General features: G+C 52.1%; 6 protein-coding genes across 6 annotated transcripts; 2 read left to right on the top strand and 4 right to left on the bottom strand.

Annotated features, from left to right (window-relative positions):
- Positions 1-819: 819 nt before the first annotated feature.
- MYCGRDRAFT_110348 (uncharacterized protein) lies at positions 820-2,236 on the bottom strand (the record flags this gene model as incomplete). The annotated part of the gene is made up of 4 exons (XM_003850449.1): positions 820-860; positions 935-1,709; positions 1,791-2,035; positions 2,161-2,236. 4 exons carry the CDS (start codon positions 2,210-2,212, stop codon positions 820-822), a joined length of 1,113 nt encoding a protein of 370 aa, XP_003850497.1.
- A 678-nt stretch (positions 2,237-2,914) lies between these two features.
- Positions 2,915-3,937, bottom strand: MYCGRDRAFT_94962 (uncharacterized protein; the record flags this gene model as incomplete). The annotated part of the gene is made up of 1 exon (XM_003850448.1): positions 2,915-3,937. The coding sequence occupies one exon, from the start codon at positions 3,935-3,937 to the stop codon at positions 2,915-2,917; it is 1,023 nt and encodes a 340-aa protein (XP_003850496.1).
- A 722-nt stretch (positions 3,938-4,659) lies between these two features.
- On the top strand, positions 4,660-6,807 carry MYCGRDRAFT_110349 (uncharacterized protein; the record flags this gene model as incomplete). The annotated part of the gene is made up of 2 exons (XM_003849871.1): positions 4,660-6,022; positions 6,580-6,807. 2 exons carry the CDS (start codon positions 4,892-4,894, stop codon positions 6,805-6,807), a joined length of 1,359 nt encoding a protein of 452 aa, XP_003849919.1.
- Positions 6,808-8,294: 1,487 nt separating this feature from the next.
- MYCGRDRAFT_105351 (uncharacterized protein) lies at positions 8,295-8,987 on the bottom strand (the record flags this gene model as incomplete). The annotated part of the gene is made up of 2 exons (XM_003850447.1): positions 8,295-8,539; positions 8,638-8,987. The coding sequence occupies 2 exons, from the start codon at positions 8,662-8,664 to the stop codon at positions 8,381-8,383; spliced, it is 186 nt and encodes a 61-aa protein (XP_003850495.1).
- A 6,351-nt stretch (positions 8,988-15,338) lies between these two features.
- Positions 15,339-16,340, top strand: MgENG2 (putative endo-beta-1,3-glucanase; the record flags this gene model as incomplete). The annotated part of the gene is made up of 2 exons (XM_003849872.1): positions 15,339-15,930; positions 15,987-16,340. The coding sequence occupies 2 exons, from the start codon at positions 15,394-15,396 to the stop codon at positions 16,338-16,340; spliced, it is 891 nt and encodes a 296-aa protein (XP_003849920.1).
- A 448-nt stretch (positions 16,341-16,788) lies between these two features.
- Positions 16,789-19,216, bottom strand: MYCGRDRAFT_74458 (uncharacterized protein; the record flags this gene model as incomplete). Its single annotated transcript, XM_003850446.1, has 1 exon — positions 16,789-19,216. One exon carries the CDS (start codon positions 19,171-19,173, stop codon positions 16,789-16,791), a length of 2,385 nt encoding a protein of 794 aa, XP_003850494.1.
- Between the last annotated feature and the right edge of the window lie 445 nt (positions 19,217-19,661).

Genomic DNA, 19,661 nt, shown 5'->3' on the forward strand with positions numbered 1-19,661 from the left:
GAACGTCGCTTGGGCAACCGCTGCGGTGGAAGCAGCGGTGGAGCATGTTCCTGAATTGAAGGACCGAGTAGACAGCGCCGTGGTCAAGTGAGTATCGCAGAACAGAACCATCGATATAGCTGACGGTGGAAAGTGGCAATCCTCACCCGACTGGAAGCGACCCACTTCACGTGTCTGGTGCTATTGGCAAAGGAAGCGTCAAGAATCGGAACAGAGTCACTTCCTACCACGCATACCCAGACGGAACCGTCGTGTTCTCGGATAAAAAGCTTCCACGGCTGAGAGTGACGGCTAGCGGAGTCGAGGTACTTGCGACGGGCGGACCAACAGCGACTGCATCTTCAAGCCGACACGAGAATACTGGCAGCCGATTGAGTCAGCAAGACAAGCAGCCTGGCACAGTCCCTCCCGGCTGGGCGTATGATGGCTCAGCCAACATGTACAAATTTTGGGATGGACGGAAATGGGACTTGTGGCAATACACTGCCACGGTTCCAGACGGCATTCGTTGGGACGGAACGAAATGGGTCAAACGCGAACAGTGAGTGATGAAACTTGCTCTTGCCACCAAGGATCACGCTCCAGGACCAGAGAGGCACCGATACCAGTCAGCTTGCTTGATATCGGGAACTGCGACACCCTTGAAAGCAAGCGTAGGTCCCGTCAGAACAGGTCGCCGTTCACTCCGAACCTGTAGGAACTGGCTTGCTTTGTGTCTAAAGAAGTCCCGTACATTCGTCTTGATCGAACGACGTAATCCTCTGCTGTGTTGTCTCTTGCGTTTGAATACACCAAGCCGAGAATAGTGTGAGCGAGTCTCTACTGCACGCCTGTCTTCGTGGACAAGCGTGGGATGTATACTGTATATCGTCTTTCTCTACGTCCTCCTCACAACCTTCCACCTCCCTTCAGCCCTCTTAATGCCTACACCCACAATCCCCACTCCCCAACACCGCCTCCCTCCTCCTCTGCGCCGGCGACAACAACCCACGCACACCAGCTCCCTCAGGCAACAAATCCCTCCCACTCAAATCCCACTCCTCCTCCACACTCTCCTCCACACTCCTCTTCGGACCCAGCCCTTTCCCCTTCCCAGGCGCCTTCGGACCCGGACCATCCTTCTTCACCCCCTTCCTCCCCTTCTTCCCCTCCACACTCTCAGCAATCCCATCCAACCACTTCGCCAACCGATACCCCCCCTTAGCAATCTGCATCTCAACCACATCCACCACCCCCTCATAATACGCCGGAAACAACTCCTCCCCTTCCACCCCCTCCACCCCCTCCGGTATCACCGTATCACAAACAAACGAATTCCCATCCTTCGCCCAAATCATCGCCGTCTCCTTTGGGTCATCCACGTTCATCCCCTTCACCCACCCTTCCTTCACTCTGCCGAATTTACCCCGAGGTGCAAGCTCGGCGGTGAGGTTTTCCGCCCAAGCTTTCGCGTCGGCGAGGGTGTATCCCCCGCGCAGCTGCTCAGGGATAGCAGTGTCCCAGGAAGCGTGGAGATTTGTCTTTCGGCCGGAGAATGTGACGTTGATGCCGTTTCCGCCGATTTCGACCGCTTCGTCGTGCAGGGGTTGGGTGATGTCTCCGACAAAATGCACGATCCACCGCAGTGCATAGTCTACCTCCTTCGCATCCAACACGTCCGCGGCCATCACCCGACGTGTATAATTCGCAATCGCGGAGACGACACATCCCTACCAACCGAAAAACCTCCCGCGTCAGCTAAAAATTCCCCCATCCAATTCCCTCCCATTCGAACATCGATGCAGACTCACCTCCCCCAAACAATCCCTCTCAAAATCCACCCCACAACTCCGCGGCGGATCATCATTCGCGTCGATATAGTGAAATGGAGCGGAGAAGGCTCCCTCGGCGGTGCGGCGGTAGGTGTCCGCCCAGGTGGATATCGTGGCGAGGTAGGCTTCTGAGGTGTCGTTGAGGATGGTCTGCGCCCATGTTGTGGTGGAGGGGTGGATGAGGGTGGAGGCTAGGTGGGCGATTGTTTGGTGGCCGAGGTTGCCTTGACATCGAAGAAGGGTTAGTGGATGCTTGGATGGTGAAGGTTTGGGGACTCGGCGGGGTTTGAGAGGATTCGAAGACGCTTTTGCGGGGGTTGTGGATGTGGCTGCGGAGGACTTGACTTACCCCAAGCTAGGACACCTGGGAGGGGGAGGGCGAGGACTAGCGGGAGACGCATGGTTGGTAGACGTAGACGGTCGTGAAGTTGGTGTGGAGTGTAGGAAAAGCAGGAACCAGGGAATGGTTTATACTTATTACACCGGTAGAGATGGTTACACTACCCTACAACTTTCCAACATTTGAGATAAGCCGACACACACGTGCAGTTGGCACATGCCTAGAAGGGAAGGTCGGAGGTCGCTTGTCTTAGCGTAGCGTAGCGTTCTTTTGCGGGGTTTTGGTCATCGGTTTTCCTTCCTGTTGTGGCGTTTTGCATGTAGATCGTCGGCAAGGAAGCAGCTGAAAACGGAGCCGGTTTGGTGGAAGCGGAGGTCCGTGGCGATTCTGGCGAAATGTAGACTGGAGAATACAAATTAGGCTGGAGTAGAGGTTGGAGGAGAGAGCGTGTGGTTGGATAGTGGAGTTTGATTCGTCGGTGATGGTTTTAGCGCTGTGAGGTCAGCTACACCCACTTGGTTTATAGTAGTTATACTTCGTTCGAGCACGTATGCTGGTCACTAGGAAGCCAATGACATATCGTTTGTGAGAAAATGGATTTCTTCTCGAGCATGATGAAGGCCAATGGCATACGGACCTTGGCCGGAGATGCGCTCCGAGGAGCGTCTTCGGCATCCCGGATTCGTCAGTTGATGTCGGGACGAAGGACGAGCAACGCAGATGTCTGGATCACCAGGATCTCAGGTCAGGCAAACGAACATCTTCATTCACTCCCCCGACTCTCACCCGGACTCTTCCCATCCCCTCCCTCCCCCTCCCCATCCCTCCACAACCGATCCTCCGTCCTCAACATTAAATCCTCATCCCCCGTCCTCCCTTTTCTCCTCTCCGCCTCCTCCCTCACCATCCCCTCCTCCCCCGCACTCCCAAACGTAACCAACCCCACCCCTCTCCCTCCCACCACACCCTCCACCCCATCCCTCAATCTCCACTTCCTCACAGCCCCATACAGCGTCGGCGCATTCGCCACAATCCCCGCCGTCAACAACTCCGTACTCGCCCACACCGTTCGATTCGACTGCACCGTCGCATTCAACGCGTTGATAGGCAAGCGTATCACCGTGATGGCCACGATGAAGATGCCCAACGTGCAGATCATGAGGAGGCGGAGTTTTCTCTTCCAGGGCGTTTGGAGGGATAGCAGGGTGGGGAGCGGGAGGAGGAGAAGCATTATGTCGGTGAAGATGTTCAGTACCCCGAGCACGATGAGTTGGGTTTGCGCTTCTACGCATTTTCCGGGAGCGGGGAGGACTTGCCAGTAGAGGGGGAAGGGATCGCATTCTGTGAATCCGACGACTAAGGCGGCGAGCCAGGTGGCGAAGAAAGTGGTGCCGTAGGTCCACCAGATGAGTTTCTTCGCGCGTTTGGTCGGGTGGAAGTGGCGGCAGAAGAAGTCCAGAAGTACCAATTTCAGCAGCCAGAGGTAGGAGTTGTACACCGGACGATTGGCAATGGCGAATTTACTCCCGATCGTGCGGCGGTAGACTTCTCCGGACGTGAAGTCGATGTGTGAGCGTGCGGAAGGGGAGATGTTGTTGGTTCCCCATGTTAGCACGACGTGGATGAGAGCGTCCCGGGTTGCGGCGCAGAGGATTGCGAGAAGAACCCAGAGGTCGGGGAGTTCGAGGGAGTGGAAGACGAAGTGTCGGGTGAGGAGGCGGGTGAGGTTGATGAGGATGGCGAGGGCGGAGAAGGTGTGGTGGACTATTAGGGTGGTGTTGGGCATCCTGGCCTGGAGGGACGAGGGGCGGGCGGCGTGAGGAGTGTGGCCTCTTCTCAGAGGTGAGATTGTAGTCTGGTCATGTAAACTGTTGATGCTGCTGTCGGCGGCGCATATCTCGTCCGGAAATGGACATGTTGCTGGCGGAAAGCAGGACGCAAAGATTGAGTGGCATGTCCGAGGTGTGAGTGGGAGTCGAGACTCGAGAGTGGCACGACCATCATCACAGGGCAAAAAAAGTCCCTTCGATGATATGACGATCCACGATCCCTCGGCTTCTTGCTTGGGTAAACCTTCGTGATCCTCCCGAAGCGAAGGTCTCGGTACGCCTCTGCGTGTTTCGACTCAAGAGGAAGAGAGAGATGCCTTGCCGCCTGAAATGCTGTTGTTGTGTCGAGGAGTCTGCATCTGGTCATGAGGAGTGATGTCCTGAGTTGAGACATTCTGTCGTGGAAAATTGGAAGGAATCGAGTATGCCCGTTGACTTTTCACAGAACATCATCCATCAAAGTGATGAGGACATATTGATGGAACCTTTGACGACTATTGACGCCCCAAGACGCCTCTATGCAAGCCCGGCGATCACAACTTCCTGCAAGCGAGCGTCACGCCGAGAAATCCTTCCAACTCTTTACCGCACAGGGGAATGGCGAATTCATCCGCCTGAACTTTTATCATTGACTTCACTGTCCTTGTCAATGCTTTTACTTTTCATCCCGCGTGGCAGCTGCGTGGTGGATACTTTTTCATGTGAGACAGCCTCACTCCTGCCGCATTCGGAAAATTTGGGTCTTTAACACGAAGAACATCCCTGTCTGATCGAACACAGATACCACTTGTCCGAAAAGAGATATTCCAGGCAATTCAGATCCTCTTGCCGAAGTGGCAAAAGCGTATATCAAGGACTTTTCAAGGCATTGCCCTTCCTGCGGCCTACCTCAAGCTCCGACGATCTTCAACATGGCTATTTTCAAGACTCTCGTTCTGGCCTCGAGCCTCGCCAGCACAGCCTGGTCAACATCACCCTACCAACAAGACTCCCAAGAAACACCCTACTACCGCGACTACTTCTACGTCGGCGGCAGCTATGTCGACGACGGCGCCGGCGGCCACATCTACAGCAACCAGATGTACGTCGAGAAGCTCCAGTCCTTCCAGTCCACCCAATCCTCCCTCCCTCCCATCGTCATGATCCACGGCCAAGCTCAAACCGGCACAAACTTCCTCAACAAACCCGACGGCGGAACAGGCTGGGCATCAAACTACCTCTCCGACGGACACACCGTCTACATCGTCGACCAGACCTTCCGCGGGCGTTCACCCTGGGCACCCGGCGCAGGCCGTCCCCTCCCATCAACCTACTCCGCCGAACTCATCCAACAACGCTTCACAGCCGTGCAAGACTACAACCTCTGGCCGCAAGCAAAACTCCACACCCAATGGCCCGACTCCGGCCGCATGGGCAGCCCCGTCTTCGACGCCTTCTACTCTTCCAACGTGCAATTCATCAACAACGCAACTTACCAGCAATCCACCGTGCAAACCGCCGGCGCCTCACTCCTCGACCGCATCGGCGAACCAGTCATCCTCTTCGGCCACAGTCAGGGAACCCTCATGCCCCTCCTCATCGCCGACGCACGACCCGCTCTCACCAAGGCAATCATCCTCATCGAACCCACTGGCCCGCCCTTTCAAGACGCCGTCTTCTCCACTCGCGACACTCGCCCCTACGGCCTCACCGACATACCACTCACCTACTCCCCTCCCATCTCCAGCCCTTCCGAGCTCATCCGGCAGACCTACCCTCCTCCCGTGGCAAATGCGGATAACTCCACGATCCCCTGTATTCTGCAAGCCGAATCCCCAAGTCCGAGACAGCTGCCGAATTTGGCCTCCAAGCCGGTATTGATCGTAACGGGCGAAGCGAGTTATCACGCTCCGTATGATTATTGTACGGCGGCGTTTTTGAAGCAGGCGGGGGTGGAACGGACGGAGCATGTGGAGTTGGCGAAAGAAGGGATTGAGGGGAATGGACATTTGATGTTTATGGAGAGGAATAGTGATGTTGTGTGGAGGAGGGTGCAGAAGTGGGTGAGGGGGGAGGTAGTTTGAGTGAGGAGTTCAGAAAACTTCAGGCGGGAAATACAAAGCCGCTGACAGCACGGTCTAGAAAGATAGGTCTCTGGAAAGAGAAAGACATCAATCCGAGACTCCTGATCCATCACACATTGCTAGATCCACAAGATCTTCCATCGTTCTCCAGAAAACTTCTTCCGATGATCCCAGCTTCCGCCCGTTTCTGAAACTTGGTTCTGCCTCGCATAGATTGCACAGTGTAACACCAACCAGCAGACCGCCGAACTGCCCGGTCCCGGGCGCCAGGTTCGGTGAACATGATTTCCATGTTCAATTCACCCTCCATACCCTCGTGGGCAAGCTGTCAACGAGCGGAAGTGATGTCCTTTCGACCCGGCTCAATTTCTTCCGAAACGACCTCCTGGATGCTGTGGACGATGCTGTCGAGTCTTGCAATCTCCCCCTCCATGGACGACACAACATGTGCTCTGCCTGCTGTCTACACGAAAAACCTCTGTGATGCCACCACAGGCGAGGTATTACCCGCTCCGCCTTGGAGAAAAAGAGAATAGATATATCTCCCACCTCTCCGTCGCACCTCTCGAACATTCCCTTCCACTTCATCCCTGAAACCGCCATCACCAGCTCTCCTTCCATCAATCAGCAACAATGCACCTCTCACACCTACCACCTCCCTCTCCATCGCCCTCCTCCTCCTCCTCACCACCCTCACGACCGCAACTCTCGACCCTGCGACTTCAAACACAAAGAGCAAGAACCCTTCCCAACCGGGATGGTGAGCGCCGTCTCTAACATCAGATTTCCCGCACAAGCCGTTCGATTGTGATGCTGATGGAAAAATAAAAATCTGCCGGGCAGCAGTTCCGCGACCCAAAGTCTCCAAGCGTAAGGTATTCAAGCCGCTGAATGCCGCTTACTTACAACACCCGCGTCTTCTTCTGGGACGCAGAATTTCGCTGTTTTTGTGCGGTTTTTTCACTGGGGTGGATTGATGCCATTTCGCTTTCGTCGTGTTACTGATCTTTCCACCAGGTGACTGACTCCAGCATCACCAATCCCAACGGGTACGACTCGCCTCCCCTCCTCCCTTCCACCCTCTCTAACCATCCATCCCTCTCACAGCGCCCCCTACGGTACCTGCTCGGCCTACACCTGCCCCGCCCCAACCACCTCACAGATGACGTCCGACTCCTCCACTTGGACTTTTTTCTGGAGCGCCGGAGGTGGAAAAGGGGGAGAAAGGAGGGGTAGGAACGAAGTGTGTTCAGGATCCCGAATACGGGGTGTGTGTGGTGTGTGTGTGAGGAGTAGTGATGGGGTGTTTTTTTTTTCTTTTCCGGGGGAGGGAGGGGATTGTGTGTAGTGTTGAAGATCTACCTCCTTCTCCGTCGCTTTAAGATTTTAAGCCTGCCTTCCTTCTTAACATTACTTCTGTTTTGGGATTAGTGCGGAGGGTCGGCTTTCGCAAAGCGCCTGAGGACAAAGCGGTCCTTTCGGTTCTTTTCGTCTTACGAAAAAGCCCAAAACTTGTGTGTTTTCTAATACAACTTTTTTCGTATACTAGATATCGCAAATCGCTCGCGGGTTGTTCTAGATAATCTATTTAAGTACCTATCTATCAATTCTAAAAGGTCCTTAGTCGATACCTACGGCCTATACCCGCTATATAGTTTTGCTCGATTTGCCCTCCGAGGCTAATAAAGTACAAAGACGACATATTTCGACAAAAGTAATACCGGGACCGTTCTCGCACGGGGTATCTTACCCTCCGCTAAGTATCGTATCGTCGATATTCGATATTTGAAAATCGTAAGAACGAAATGGCCGAAGTAGCCGCATTGTCCTCAGACCCTTCGGCAGCGAAGCCAGGCCGGTGCTTGCCACCACACCGACTTCAGCGGCATACAGATAGGTTGAAGATCATCAGGATGGGAGTGGGGTGAGACAAGAGGGGAAGATGGGCGGGTTGGATGGTGAGCGGGGAGTTGGGCAGGTTTGAGGATTGTTGATGGGGAGGAGAGGTGTTTTGGGCTTCTTCTCTTTCTTGTAATGTGACGGACGGTTGCACAGTGGTGGCAAATTGCCCTGGAGCAATCAAAGAATAGGCTGAACAGCCGACACCGGGAAATGTCACACGAGCGTTTGTATGAATGAGGTGGCTATTACGTTCGACGAAGAACAACAAGACTGCGATGCGATGCGATGCGCGAAAGGCCCAAATTCTCATTGTCAGATGGCGGAATCGACACGAAATCGCAAGTCACCCCCAGAAGAAGTTGAAACCAAACAACAGAACCCAAACATTCCCTCCACGCGGTAACGACTGTCCCAAAGCCCAAACAATATCCTCCTTCATCCACACCACACCACCACCATCTCCGCCAAGAAGACGACGAAACTGAACAAACACCCTGCTTGTCTCAAAACAAACCCACGCGTTCGTCGCCGGCAACTTCGCCAAGTCGAGCAGACCGGCGATCCAATCACCAACATTCGCATTGTCCGTTGCGGCTGTGCGCGAGCAAACCTCGAGAGTTAGCCTTCCCATCATTCGTTTGTGCGTGTGTGTGTGTGTGTGTAACATGTCCCGGAGGAGGGGAGAGGCTCACCAGACTGGCAAGACGAGGCTGGCGCATTTGCAATCGTGGTAGGTGCGGCACGGGATGGGTGGAGGGAGGAGACGTACGCCGGCGAAGGCGGTCTCGGCGAAGATGCCGACGACGATGGCGGTGATGACTGCGGAGATCTTCATTTTGGGCGGCTGCTGATGGAGAGGGTTGGTCGTTTGGTTGGTTGATTTTTCTTCAGTTGGTCGGTGACTTTGTTGGTGGAGGTTTCGTTGGAGAAAAGAAGCAAGACTGAACGACGGCGGGAGTGAGGAGCCTATAGTTCTTGTGGCCTTCCCGTACGGCCTCGCTGGTGATGGACTGCATGCGTCCGGTGGTGCGACTGTCGACAGGCCTGAGACCTTGTAGTCAATACAGCCAATGGAACTATGTAGCAGTCTAGCACCTCTCCGAGATTGACAGCTGAGACAGCCTCTAGGTTTATACGAAGTCCCTTGCAAAGACAAAGCTAGGCCTACAACAACGAATCGAGAAACAAAGATCACCAGTCATTATGAATTGTTGGTTCCCGGGTTGGAATGGTTAGTTTGTTGGATGTAGTCTGTCCAGGCTTCTTGTTGGTGTAGTGGACTTAGTGGCTAGTTATAGTTAGTGTAGTTACCGGTTGGTGTAGTTAGAGGTTACTGGCCTTTTAGTTAGTAGTAGTGTAAGCTATGCTATCGTTAGTAACTAGCCGGAAGTGCCTCCGAGCTAATAGAATTAACGGAATGTATAAAAACAGTACACCTCCTTTTGTAACGCGTTTACGCGTATATACCTCTTAACTTCTACTACTTCTTCTACTACTTCTTCTACCTACTGTTGTATCTATTGTTCTACCTCTTTAATGCCGCTTACATAGCTAATAACCTCGTCTACCGGCTCCGGCAACATCTATATCCTTAACCCTATAAACCCTAAATACGATAAGGCTACCCTACCTAATTATATTACCCTAGATAGCGTAAGTTATATATAGTAGCTCGAGTTTGCACCGAAGAAGGATATCCGTAAGAGAAGGAGTAAGATCTAGAAGCGTAGTAAGTAGTTAGTTAGTCCGTAAGGGCCCTCTTACTACTATTGCTACCTCTATAAGGATATAAGGAAGAAGCAAGAGCTGCCGGTGTTAAATAGAAACTAAGGGCTATTAACATATATACTAAAGGTCTATAGCATCGATAAGGAAGGCTGTATATTGTTTGTTTGTTTGTTTGTTTGTTTGTTCCATTTACGTCCTTTCGGAGTCCAAGACTATGTAGGACGGCCTTGCCCTAAGGGCAAGGCAGTAGATCTATTTACAATCAAATTCTTCGGTATTCTTTAACCTTAGGGGAAACCCCGTGCCTAAGGTAATGCTAAAGGACTTTAAACAAATGCGAGACAAAGGAAATCAAACGAGTGTTGCTGCGGCCCAAGGCTGCAGAATTTTCGCGCTAAGCTTTTTGCAGAATTTTCAGCGGATCCTTCCGCTTCGCACGCACGCTGCGAATTCGAAAGAGAAAGAGGAAATGCATTACAGTGCAAAAAGCAGTGCAGGAGCGACGCAGATGCGGATGCGCAAGCAGCTATCTAACTCGCTGTCTTCTCTTGTCCTTAATATGCCTTTGTGGTATCGTAGTAGCAGTTCTATCTACGACAACGCAGGTTAATCGCAGAGTTGTAGTTCTACTGTACTCTAGCTCTTTAAAGTGCACTTATCCGCCGTGTAGAGGACCCGAATCTCTACGAGGAAGAAAGAGGTGCGGTTCGGTTTGGATTTCGAGGAGATGCGCGTATAGGACAGAGTGGACTGCCTCTTCTTCTTCTTCTTCTTCTCGTTCGTAGCGTAGAGAGCTGTTCGTTCGAATCGTGCTGTTGTTCTGTTGTAGCTTGTATTTCGAGGCGGATTTCGAGAAGGATTTCGGGCGGATTCGAGAGGTTTTTCGAGGAGGGATTTCAAGAAGGATTTCGGCGGATTCGAGAGATTTTCGAGGAGGTTTCTTCCAGACTGTCTTAGTTTCCCTTCCGAGGAAGGTACTTACGACGGCCACCGCGTGAAGGTGCAGTCTGTTCGGCCGTCAGGAAGGCTGTATAGTAAAGAAGGAGAATAAGCCTTCCTTATTAAAAGCTAGTATAGTAGCTACGATAATGTCCGTAGTAACGAACAAGAGCGTAGAGCGCTTTAAGCACTTACTAGTAAGGTAGATTATATATTACTATATCGCCTTCTATATACTCGAGAACGAGTACTTCCGAGCTCTTATATCCTTTATAAACAAGGGCCTCGTAGGCTATCTTCCTCGTACGGCGTCGACTATTCGAGGGTAGGTTATAGCTAAGTATTAGGCTCGGAAGGTAGTGTTAAAGGAGGAGTTAGCGAGTGCACTAAGTAGCGTACATATATCGTTCGATAGCTAGACGAGTCCGAATAGCTATTCGATCTTTAGTATAAGCGCTTATTTTATCGATAAGAGCGGCAAAAGGAGGACTAAGAGGCTTACCTTTAGAAGGATGCTCGGCGAGCATACTAGTATTAATATTAGAGCTATACTACTAGCGGTTATTAAGGAATACGGACTCGAGAAGCGCACCGGATACTTTATAGCCGATTATTAATAGCTCTAACAATAGCCCTATAATCGACGTAGTTCTAAAGCACCTATATCCTTACCGGTCTACAAACTAGCGTAAGGGAAGACGCCTCCGCTACCTTAGCTATATTATAAACCTTATTGCTAAGGCTATATTATTAGGTAAGGGTAGTAGTAAAGCGATAAAGGAATTAGAGCGGTAGGCTAAGAAGGGCGCTCTAGAGGCGGTCGAGGCGTTCTAGCGTAGTCGTAGAGTAGTCGGTAAGCTACATAATATAATTAAATAGATTAGAGCGTCGACGTAGAGGATAGAGTCGTTTATAGAGGTGCGGTGCGGTAGTAACGCGGTAATGTTTAATAATTTAAAGGTAAGTAAATGTTTTAAAAATCTTAAGATTTAACGCTAGTAGAGCTCGAGCTATGCGGGAAGCGCCGAAATTCTACTAGCGGCTGCACTAATTAGCTCCCCTATACGCTAGGGAGCTACCGTAGAGCCGCACTCCGCGCTAAGAATACTAACTTCTAAATACATACCTTCTTCCTTTAACTAATAACACCCTTATAGCTTATCTAAGACAACTCTACGCGCTAGAACTCCTTCTACTATATGCTCGGCCGAGCCTAGACTATTAAAGAACGCCTTATCGAATTCTGCCGGCTTAATAGAGCCGATAAGAGCATCCGCGAGAACACCCTTACTCCGAACGACTAGTAACAAATTAACCGCCTTTATAATGCCCTTTAGGTATTCGAGCTTATAATAATAACTACTTAGGGCAACCGTAAGCACCTCTTCGAGTAGTATCCGACCTTATAGTTTACGCTCGACTACACCTCTAAGTTCTCGACTAAGTTTAAGGACGAGGCGCTCGTAGATAAGAGGTTCTCCTACCTCTCGAGCTATTACGACTATATATAGCTTAAGGCTAAGAAGTATTAGTCCCTTATAGACGAGACACCTATAGTATATGCTACTATCGTCCTTAATCTAACGCTAAAGATAGGCTAGTTTAAGGATTAATAGCTCTATAGCACTAATAAACAATAGGGCTATATCTAGTAGGTTCGCACCCTCGTAAAGGACCTCTAGATAAGCGATTATCGCCGTACCGAGCTATCTACTACCCCTTCTACTACCTCTACCGCCGTACGTACCGCTTACGAGAGCGACGACCTTTACGACTATCTTCGAGACTTTAAACGCCGCAAGCCTACTACCTTCGTACGCATCGATCCCCTCGACAATTACCTCTCTACCGACTATATATAAGATATAGAATAACAGCCTCTCGACGTCTTATAATAGTAGTTTAACCGGCGGTTTAATAAGCTAGAGCTGTCTCGGTTTGCCTTCGACATACTAGCTATTCTAATTATAAGCGATAAGGATAAACGAGCCTTCTTAGTAGGAAGAGACTTAATAGGATATCGTCGGTTACTACTTTAAGCGGACATTATTAAGGCCTGTAACTGCCTTAGAAGCTAGTATAGACTACCTAGCTATGTATTCGACGATAAGGAAGATATTATATAATATAAATACGAGCAGAAGGGCAACATTAACTTATTAAGAGCGGTTAAGGCAAGGGCAAAGGAGGCTCTAACAACACTAGTAATAGTAGTAGATATAACATAAAATGGAGCTTTATTCCGGATACAACTGCCTTATATAGACATAGTTACTACTAGTGCAGTTAGTGAGCAACAACACCTCTGTTAGTTAGTAGTAGTAAGGCACCATATTCCATTAGTAACCAGACCAACAAGAAGCCTGAGTCTGTCGATACGTCGGTTTCTTGACGAAGAAATTCCGTAACAGAGACGGGTGAAGAAGATGGAGGACGACATGTTTCCGAGCCGCAACTACCGGTCGCTTCTCGAACAGGGGAGAAGAAATTCGACATGCGGTCGAAAGAAAGCTATCAAGCTACGGTGTCCAGCATGAGTAGCCACCGTTCAACCTTGTCTAAGTCCACGTGGCGTGTTTAACAAGGTAGCAGACCAATCGAGTGATTTGAGCCCCTGGTATACCCCTTGACATGGCAAGGAGCGGTGGCTACTCCGATGGATGCGTCCGCACGTGTCTGCCCGAGATTGAGCGCTGGGAATAATCGTACACTATGGAGTTATAAAAGTCTCTTGCAAAGGCAAAGCCAGGTCAGAAGTAGACGAACGACTCTCTGACCGGAATTCCGTGGACGGCGTGGGAATACGTTTGTGAATTTTCGACAGGCCCCCCTCGTCGCGCTGGAAATGACCCACCCCAGCAGAAACAGGGTACCCCCTCCCCGAGCTAAAGACTCGCCCCCCCTTTCGAAGGCCTACGAAGTCGGCGGAAACGAGCACTCTTCATCGCGGCGCCCTACAGAGCCTGCAACCGGTACTCGGGCGACGCGCCTCGCGAAACGAGCGTAGTTGAAACGAGCGAACGAAAGAAACAAACATCGAAGAATTCTACGAGGCGACGGGCGTGATTCTGTGTGTGTGTGTGTGCTGTATGCTGGCGTGGTACAATTGCACCATTCCTGCATACAGAAATGGCGCTTACGTTGAAAAACTCAATCGAAGCCCTCTTTGGCCAGGTATCGACAATTTCGCGAGCGCATAATTGGCCTGGGTACGCTTCATGGGGCGGACACTACTTCCTGTATGCAGGATAGGTGTTGTATTTGCTCGTGGCGAGGTAACGAGTGGTTGGGTCTGAGGACGGAAGGAAACGTGGACTGAATGGAAGGAACGTGGAATCGGACGGCGGTTGAACCATGGGGTCAATGGTCGCATACGCTCAGAAGGGATCGATGCCGAAGTTTTGTTTCGATCGTCATTCGAACCTCGATCTTGTGTGTTTCAAGCTTGTCTGTATCCTTGATCGAGCTCTGAACGGCCGACTTTTGAGACAATGAGGCATTCCCAAAGCAGAAAAGCTTCAGATCATGCCTCGCCACACCAAGTTCCGAGTGGGAAGAGCACCAGAGCACCAAAAGCCATGCCCAGGTCAAGAAATCAAGAAGAAAGGGCGCAACTCGAGTCTTCGACCACCACCGACCGAAGATGATATACATCATCAAAAACATTGAAAACTCGGCACCACACCACCAACAACTTTCGACAATCTTCAAAACATGTTCTCCGAAGAAAGTGTCCAAATCCCAAAAAAGTCTAGAACTCAGATCCAATAGCGTCCTTATCCTGTTTCGGCAGGTGGCGTCTGAGTTTCGATTGGGTTTAACCAGTCGCAACGCCCCGCACACTCATGTCTTGGGCAAGTACTTTTTGCGCTTGACCAGTGCGTGCACATGCATGCATGCCACGTTCGAGACATGTGGTCTTGTCGCCGACTCGCCGACGCTCCATCGCATATACCCGCGTAGACGAAGGAGACATCAGCTGAGGGCCAAGCGGGGAAGAGTCTTGGAAAGAAGACTGTATTCACGGTCTGGAACCACTGAATGTCTAGAAGGGTTGGCACTCGTGGTGGGAATGGGTTCCACGTCTCCGCAAAGCATACACTCTGTCGGGCCCGGAGCCGGACAGGTCTCAAAATCGACCGCTGCGCAGAGTCAACAGATCTCACCTTCGCGTTCCGCCACGATACACAGTTTAGGACTGCAAGACAGACATCACGCGCTCGACACTCCCCACTCACGCCACCCGCGACGAGTGCGCGGCATGGTCTCACTCCAGAAGGCTCACACCACCACCACCAAGGCGGTCCAGAAGCGAAGCCGAGATTGCGCATCTCAAGCCACAGCGCCTTGCGACATACTAAAGCGGTATAGCGAGGATCAACGACCTCTCAGCGTCAACGCTCTAGACCTTTCAGCCACGGTTTAGGGACCAAGGTTTCTCTTCGCGAGCTGAACCCTCGGGCGTTCGGCGCGTTCGCTTGCGATTCTGCACGCGCGCGGGATGAGGGCTGCCAATAACGTTGTGACTGTCGTTGCTTCACTCGGAGTCGAGGATGGAGGACGCGGTTCACTGGCTCGGTGCCGTGGTCCGCGTGAGGGAGGGCTTCTCTGCTCAGGAGATGTATAAATCGGCTCGACTCATCCGAGGAAAGGTTCGTGGACTGTCTTTCGTTTCCTTTCCTTTCGTGTTGTTGTCGTTGATGATATAGTCGTTCCCTGCCCCTTCGTTGCGCCATACCAGACCTCGCCCTCCCTCCAGTTCCCCCCCTTCAATCGCAACAATGCTCACCCTCACCACCCTCTTCCTCCTCGCCCCCCTCGCCCTCGCATCCGCCCCCTCCATAACCAACACGCAATGGAAAAAAACCCTCTTCCTAGACGACTTCACCGGCAGCGCCAACACCCTCCCCTCCTCCTCCAACTGGATCCTCCAAACCGGCACCCAATACTCCGGCGGTCCCTCCCAATGGGGCACCGGCGAAGTAGAAACCTACACCACCTCCACCGCCAACGTGCGTCAAGCCGGCAACGGATCTCTCCTCATCATCCCGCAAAAGTCCTCGAGCGGACAATGGACGTCCGCCAGAATCGAAACCCGAGCGAATAACTTCGCCGCTCCCGTGGGTGGGAAACTGAGAATCGAAGCGAGGATTAAATTGCCGTCCGTCACGACGACGAATGGACAGGGATATTGGCCGGCGTTTTGGGCGCTGGGAGGGGACTTTCGGAGTAATCGACAGAGCTGGCCGGGGGTGGGGGAGATTGATATCATGGAGAATGTGAACGCTCAAACCGGCGCGACGAATGCGTTGCATTGCGTACGCTCCCCTATCCCCCATCTCACAACCCACATCTAACACCTCCCTCCTCATAGGGCACCAATCCCGGCGGTCCCTGTAATGAACCGAACGGCCTCGGCGCCGCCACCTCCTGCCAGGGCTCCAGCTGTCTCGGAAACTTCCACATCTACGAGATAGTAATCGACCGCACCGTCTCCCCCGAACGGCTGAATTTCTGGGTCGATCGTGTCCTCCATCGCACCCTAACGCAGTCGCAATTGGGCGCCACGACGTGGAAGAATACGATTCAAAAGGGGTTCTATGTCATTTTGAACGTGGCGATTGGAGGGAGTTTTCCGAATGCCGTTGCGGGGAGGGGGACGCCGAATTCGAGCACGGTGGGAGGGAGGGCGATGGAGGTGGATTATGTTGCTGTTTGGTCGACGTAGAGGGGCTTGTCTCGGCCTGCATCAGCTCGGAGTTTTGGCGGAAAGGGGAAAAGGAGGGAGGTGGCGGGATGCTTTCGGCATGGCGTAGGCGCAGGTGGATTATACCCTTTTAGATGGATGTGAGATGTATCGACAGATTGTGACTTGCATTGTGGGCTTGTGGTGACAAAGTTGCAGGAACGAGACGACGTGAGGTCTGATGAGCGGTGTTCACGCTGCGCTAGGGTCGCGGACTTGGGTGTCCCCTGCTAGCGGATTGATGCACACTCCCACAATCTCCTGACCGTGGAAACGACAGCACCGGTCAATGGCGCCAATCTGGAAGTTGGCCAAACTCGCGAGGTCGTATGACCGTGAAGCGCGCAATTTTCGTCTCTATATGCCATGCACGAAGGGAAACGCCTGCCAACAGTCTCGCCGGCGACAGCATCGAGCACCGTTCTATCACTCACTTCTTCGCCTCCCTCCAAGCCTCATGCAACTTCTTCTGCCTCTCCCACTCCTTTCTCAACTTCTTGCCCCGTGACTTTGCAACCTCGACGCCTTCCTTATCTTTTGTAGGCAGACCCTCCTCATCCCACTCACTATACTCGCTCGTCCTGAACATCTCCAAATGCGACAGCTTTCCCTTCTCCGCCTTCTCCTTCTCCGCCGCCTCTGCGTCCGCCTTGGCCTTCTCTTTCGCTTGAGCCTTAGCGGCCGCTTGAGCTTCACGATCTTGTCGCTCTTGGCGGAGAGAGGATGAGAGAGGGCGTACGAGGGCATGTCGGGATTCGCGGTCTTCGAGATAGATTGACAAATTCCACAGCACAGTGTTCCGGAGATGGTCGCAAGCGGCGAGGTACTCTTTCGGTGGGGCGGATTTGGAGTGCAGAGCGAGGATAGTACGTTGAAAGTCTGCGTATGCTCCGGCGTAAGGTTGATTTTCGCCGTAGAAGTTGTCCTTTTCGTCCATGCGGCCTAATGACTGAAGATCGACTTCGCCTTTGATGGCTTGCTCGCGCACTTTGTCGCGCAGCTCGGACAGTGGGTAGATGAAGGGTTTTGCCTTTTCGGGAATGTCGACTCCTGACCAGCCCATCTGGCCTTTGCGATAATTTGCGTCAAGACCAAACATGATGAGGATTTCAGTCAGCCAGGTGCCAATAGCGATAGAGGTCGGGTCGGGAACGTTGGTCGCGGAGTTGTGGGCTGTGACGAGGTCGGTGAGAACGCGCATTGCGGTTGGGGTATCGAAGGAGTCGCAGAGAGCTTCGTGGAGTTTTGTCTTGGAAGACTCAAGAAGTTGATCAAGTTCAGTGGATGAGGAACCGTTGGTATGTGATGAGCTGTCAACGCCGGATGGGTGGAGTTGGAGGTCGCGGACCTTGATGAAGAAGTTGTTGACTCGCTCTTCCCACGAGACGCTGGCTTTGACAAGGTCCGGAGTGATCTCAAGGCCTTCTTTCCACGGGCCGAGGAGGAACACGATACGCAGTGACCGTGGCGTCCATTCACCTTTTGATAGTGCTTCCTTGATGGTGGTGAAGTTCTTCAAACTCTTGCTCATCTTGCTGCCTTGAATGCTGAGATGACCCATGTGGATGAAATAATTGACCCATTGCTCACTGTCTGCTCCGCACTTATGCCAGTATGCTTCTGATTGTGCGAGCTCGTTGTCGTGATGAGGGAATGCCAGATCAATGCCGCCGGAGTGAATGTCAAATTGCTTGCCCAGAACGTCGGAAGCCATGGCACTGCACTCAATATGCCAACCTGGTCGTCCGGGCCCCCAAGGAGAATCCCAGCTAGGCTCGCCCGGTTTTGATGCTTTCCACAGTGCAAAATCTGCGTTGGACTTCTTGAATGTGGTCTTCTTCGCTGCGAGTGAGCCTTCGCCATCTGCCAGCAGTTCTGTATCATTCCGATTCCACGGCTCCAGTCTTGCATAATGACCTCCTGACGCCTCCCATGCTGTCGTATCGTAATACACAGATCCCTCATTTGCGTATGCGAATTTGTTGTCCTCAATCTGCTTGACGAAAGAAACAATCTGCGGGCCGTATTCCGTCACTCGCGTGAGCTTGTCCGGATATCGCACATTGAGATTGGTCATGTCCTCGAAGAAGCGTTGCTCGTATCGTTTCGTCAATTTCGTAAATATGTCGTGGTCATCTCCCTTGACCGTTGTCGAGTATAGGCTGTCAATGTGTGGTAAGAGAACTCCAGAGGCTTTCGCTGTGAACTCATCCATTGAAGGTGAGGACAGCAGCAGTGCCTGCGCGGCCGAGCTTGCGGTGTTCAAATGCATCTTGACCTTCGCCTCCTTGTCGCCCGGTGGTGTTCCATCATTCGCGACGCTCTTCCCTGCCAACACATGTCCGTACTGCTTCTCAACAGATGTCGTATATGACTCAGGTGTAGCCTCCTCAATCAGCGGCAAGTTCTTCTTCAGATATGCCTTGAAAGCCTCCGTCGTTGTGGTCCGTACCTCCTCATCCACCTCGGTATGTTTCGCAAGAAATTGCGCCAGTAGATGTTGTTGCCGTGCAGCCAGAATGATCTTGTCGTCGACATCGGTAATGTTCATGACAAAGTTGACATCAAACTTGAAATAATCCTGCATGATCCTCCGGATGATGTCCTGCGAGACATAATTCCTCGCATGTCCCAGATGCGCATCGTCGTATACTGTCGGTCCGCAAGCATACCAGCCGACTTTCCTGCCTTGCGGATCTCTTGGAGTGAACGGGGTCTTGGATCGAGTGAGGGAATTGTAGACGGTGAGACTGGGCAGTTTGGCGGTCTCGGAGCGTATCGGCGCTGTCCACTTGGGTTGTTGAGTGGCAGCCATGGTGCAGGCGGAGCGGAGGGAGCGGTGGAAGAGTCGAAGCAGCATACACAAGACGAAGGAAAGATGTCTTGTTCCAGCTGAGATGAGCTTCAGCTTCAGGTTTGACTCAGCGCTGGCCAGACCAAAAATACGCCTTACGTCGGGAGCGGAGGCGGGATGTGCCTGCAGATCTCCCGTCGCGTGGCAGGGACCCCTTGTCGTATGCAGATCGACGAAACTGGAAAGAGAAGTCGAATGTTACTTTGATACATCGCATACATTTCCATTTCGTTCAAATGAGTGTGGCTCCGTGTCGTAGACTTCCATAACGACCATAAATCGATCCCGCAGCAAATCTCCGGTTGGCCTTCATCAAGGCGCGAACAGGAACAGTCACATTGTTTCCTTTGCCACCCGTCCTCACTGCTTGATAGCGACCTTATAGCCGGTCCTCTCGTACAGACCCGCGTTGCTCTCTTTCAAGTAACAGCGAGAAAGAAACCATTGTG

This window comes from Zymoseptoria tritici, chromosome 8, assembly GCF_000219625.1.
Source record: "Zymoseptoria tritici IPO323 chromosome 8, whole genome shotgun sequence".
Taxonomy (NCBI): Eukaryota; Fungi; Ascomycota; class Dothideomycetes; order Mycosphaerellales; family Mycosphaerellaceae; genus Zymoseptoria; species Zymoseptoria tritici.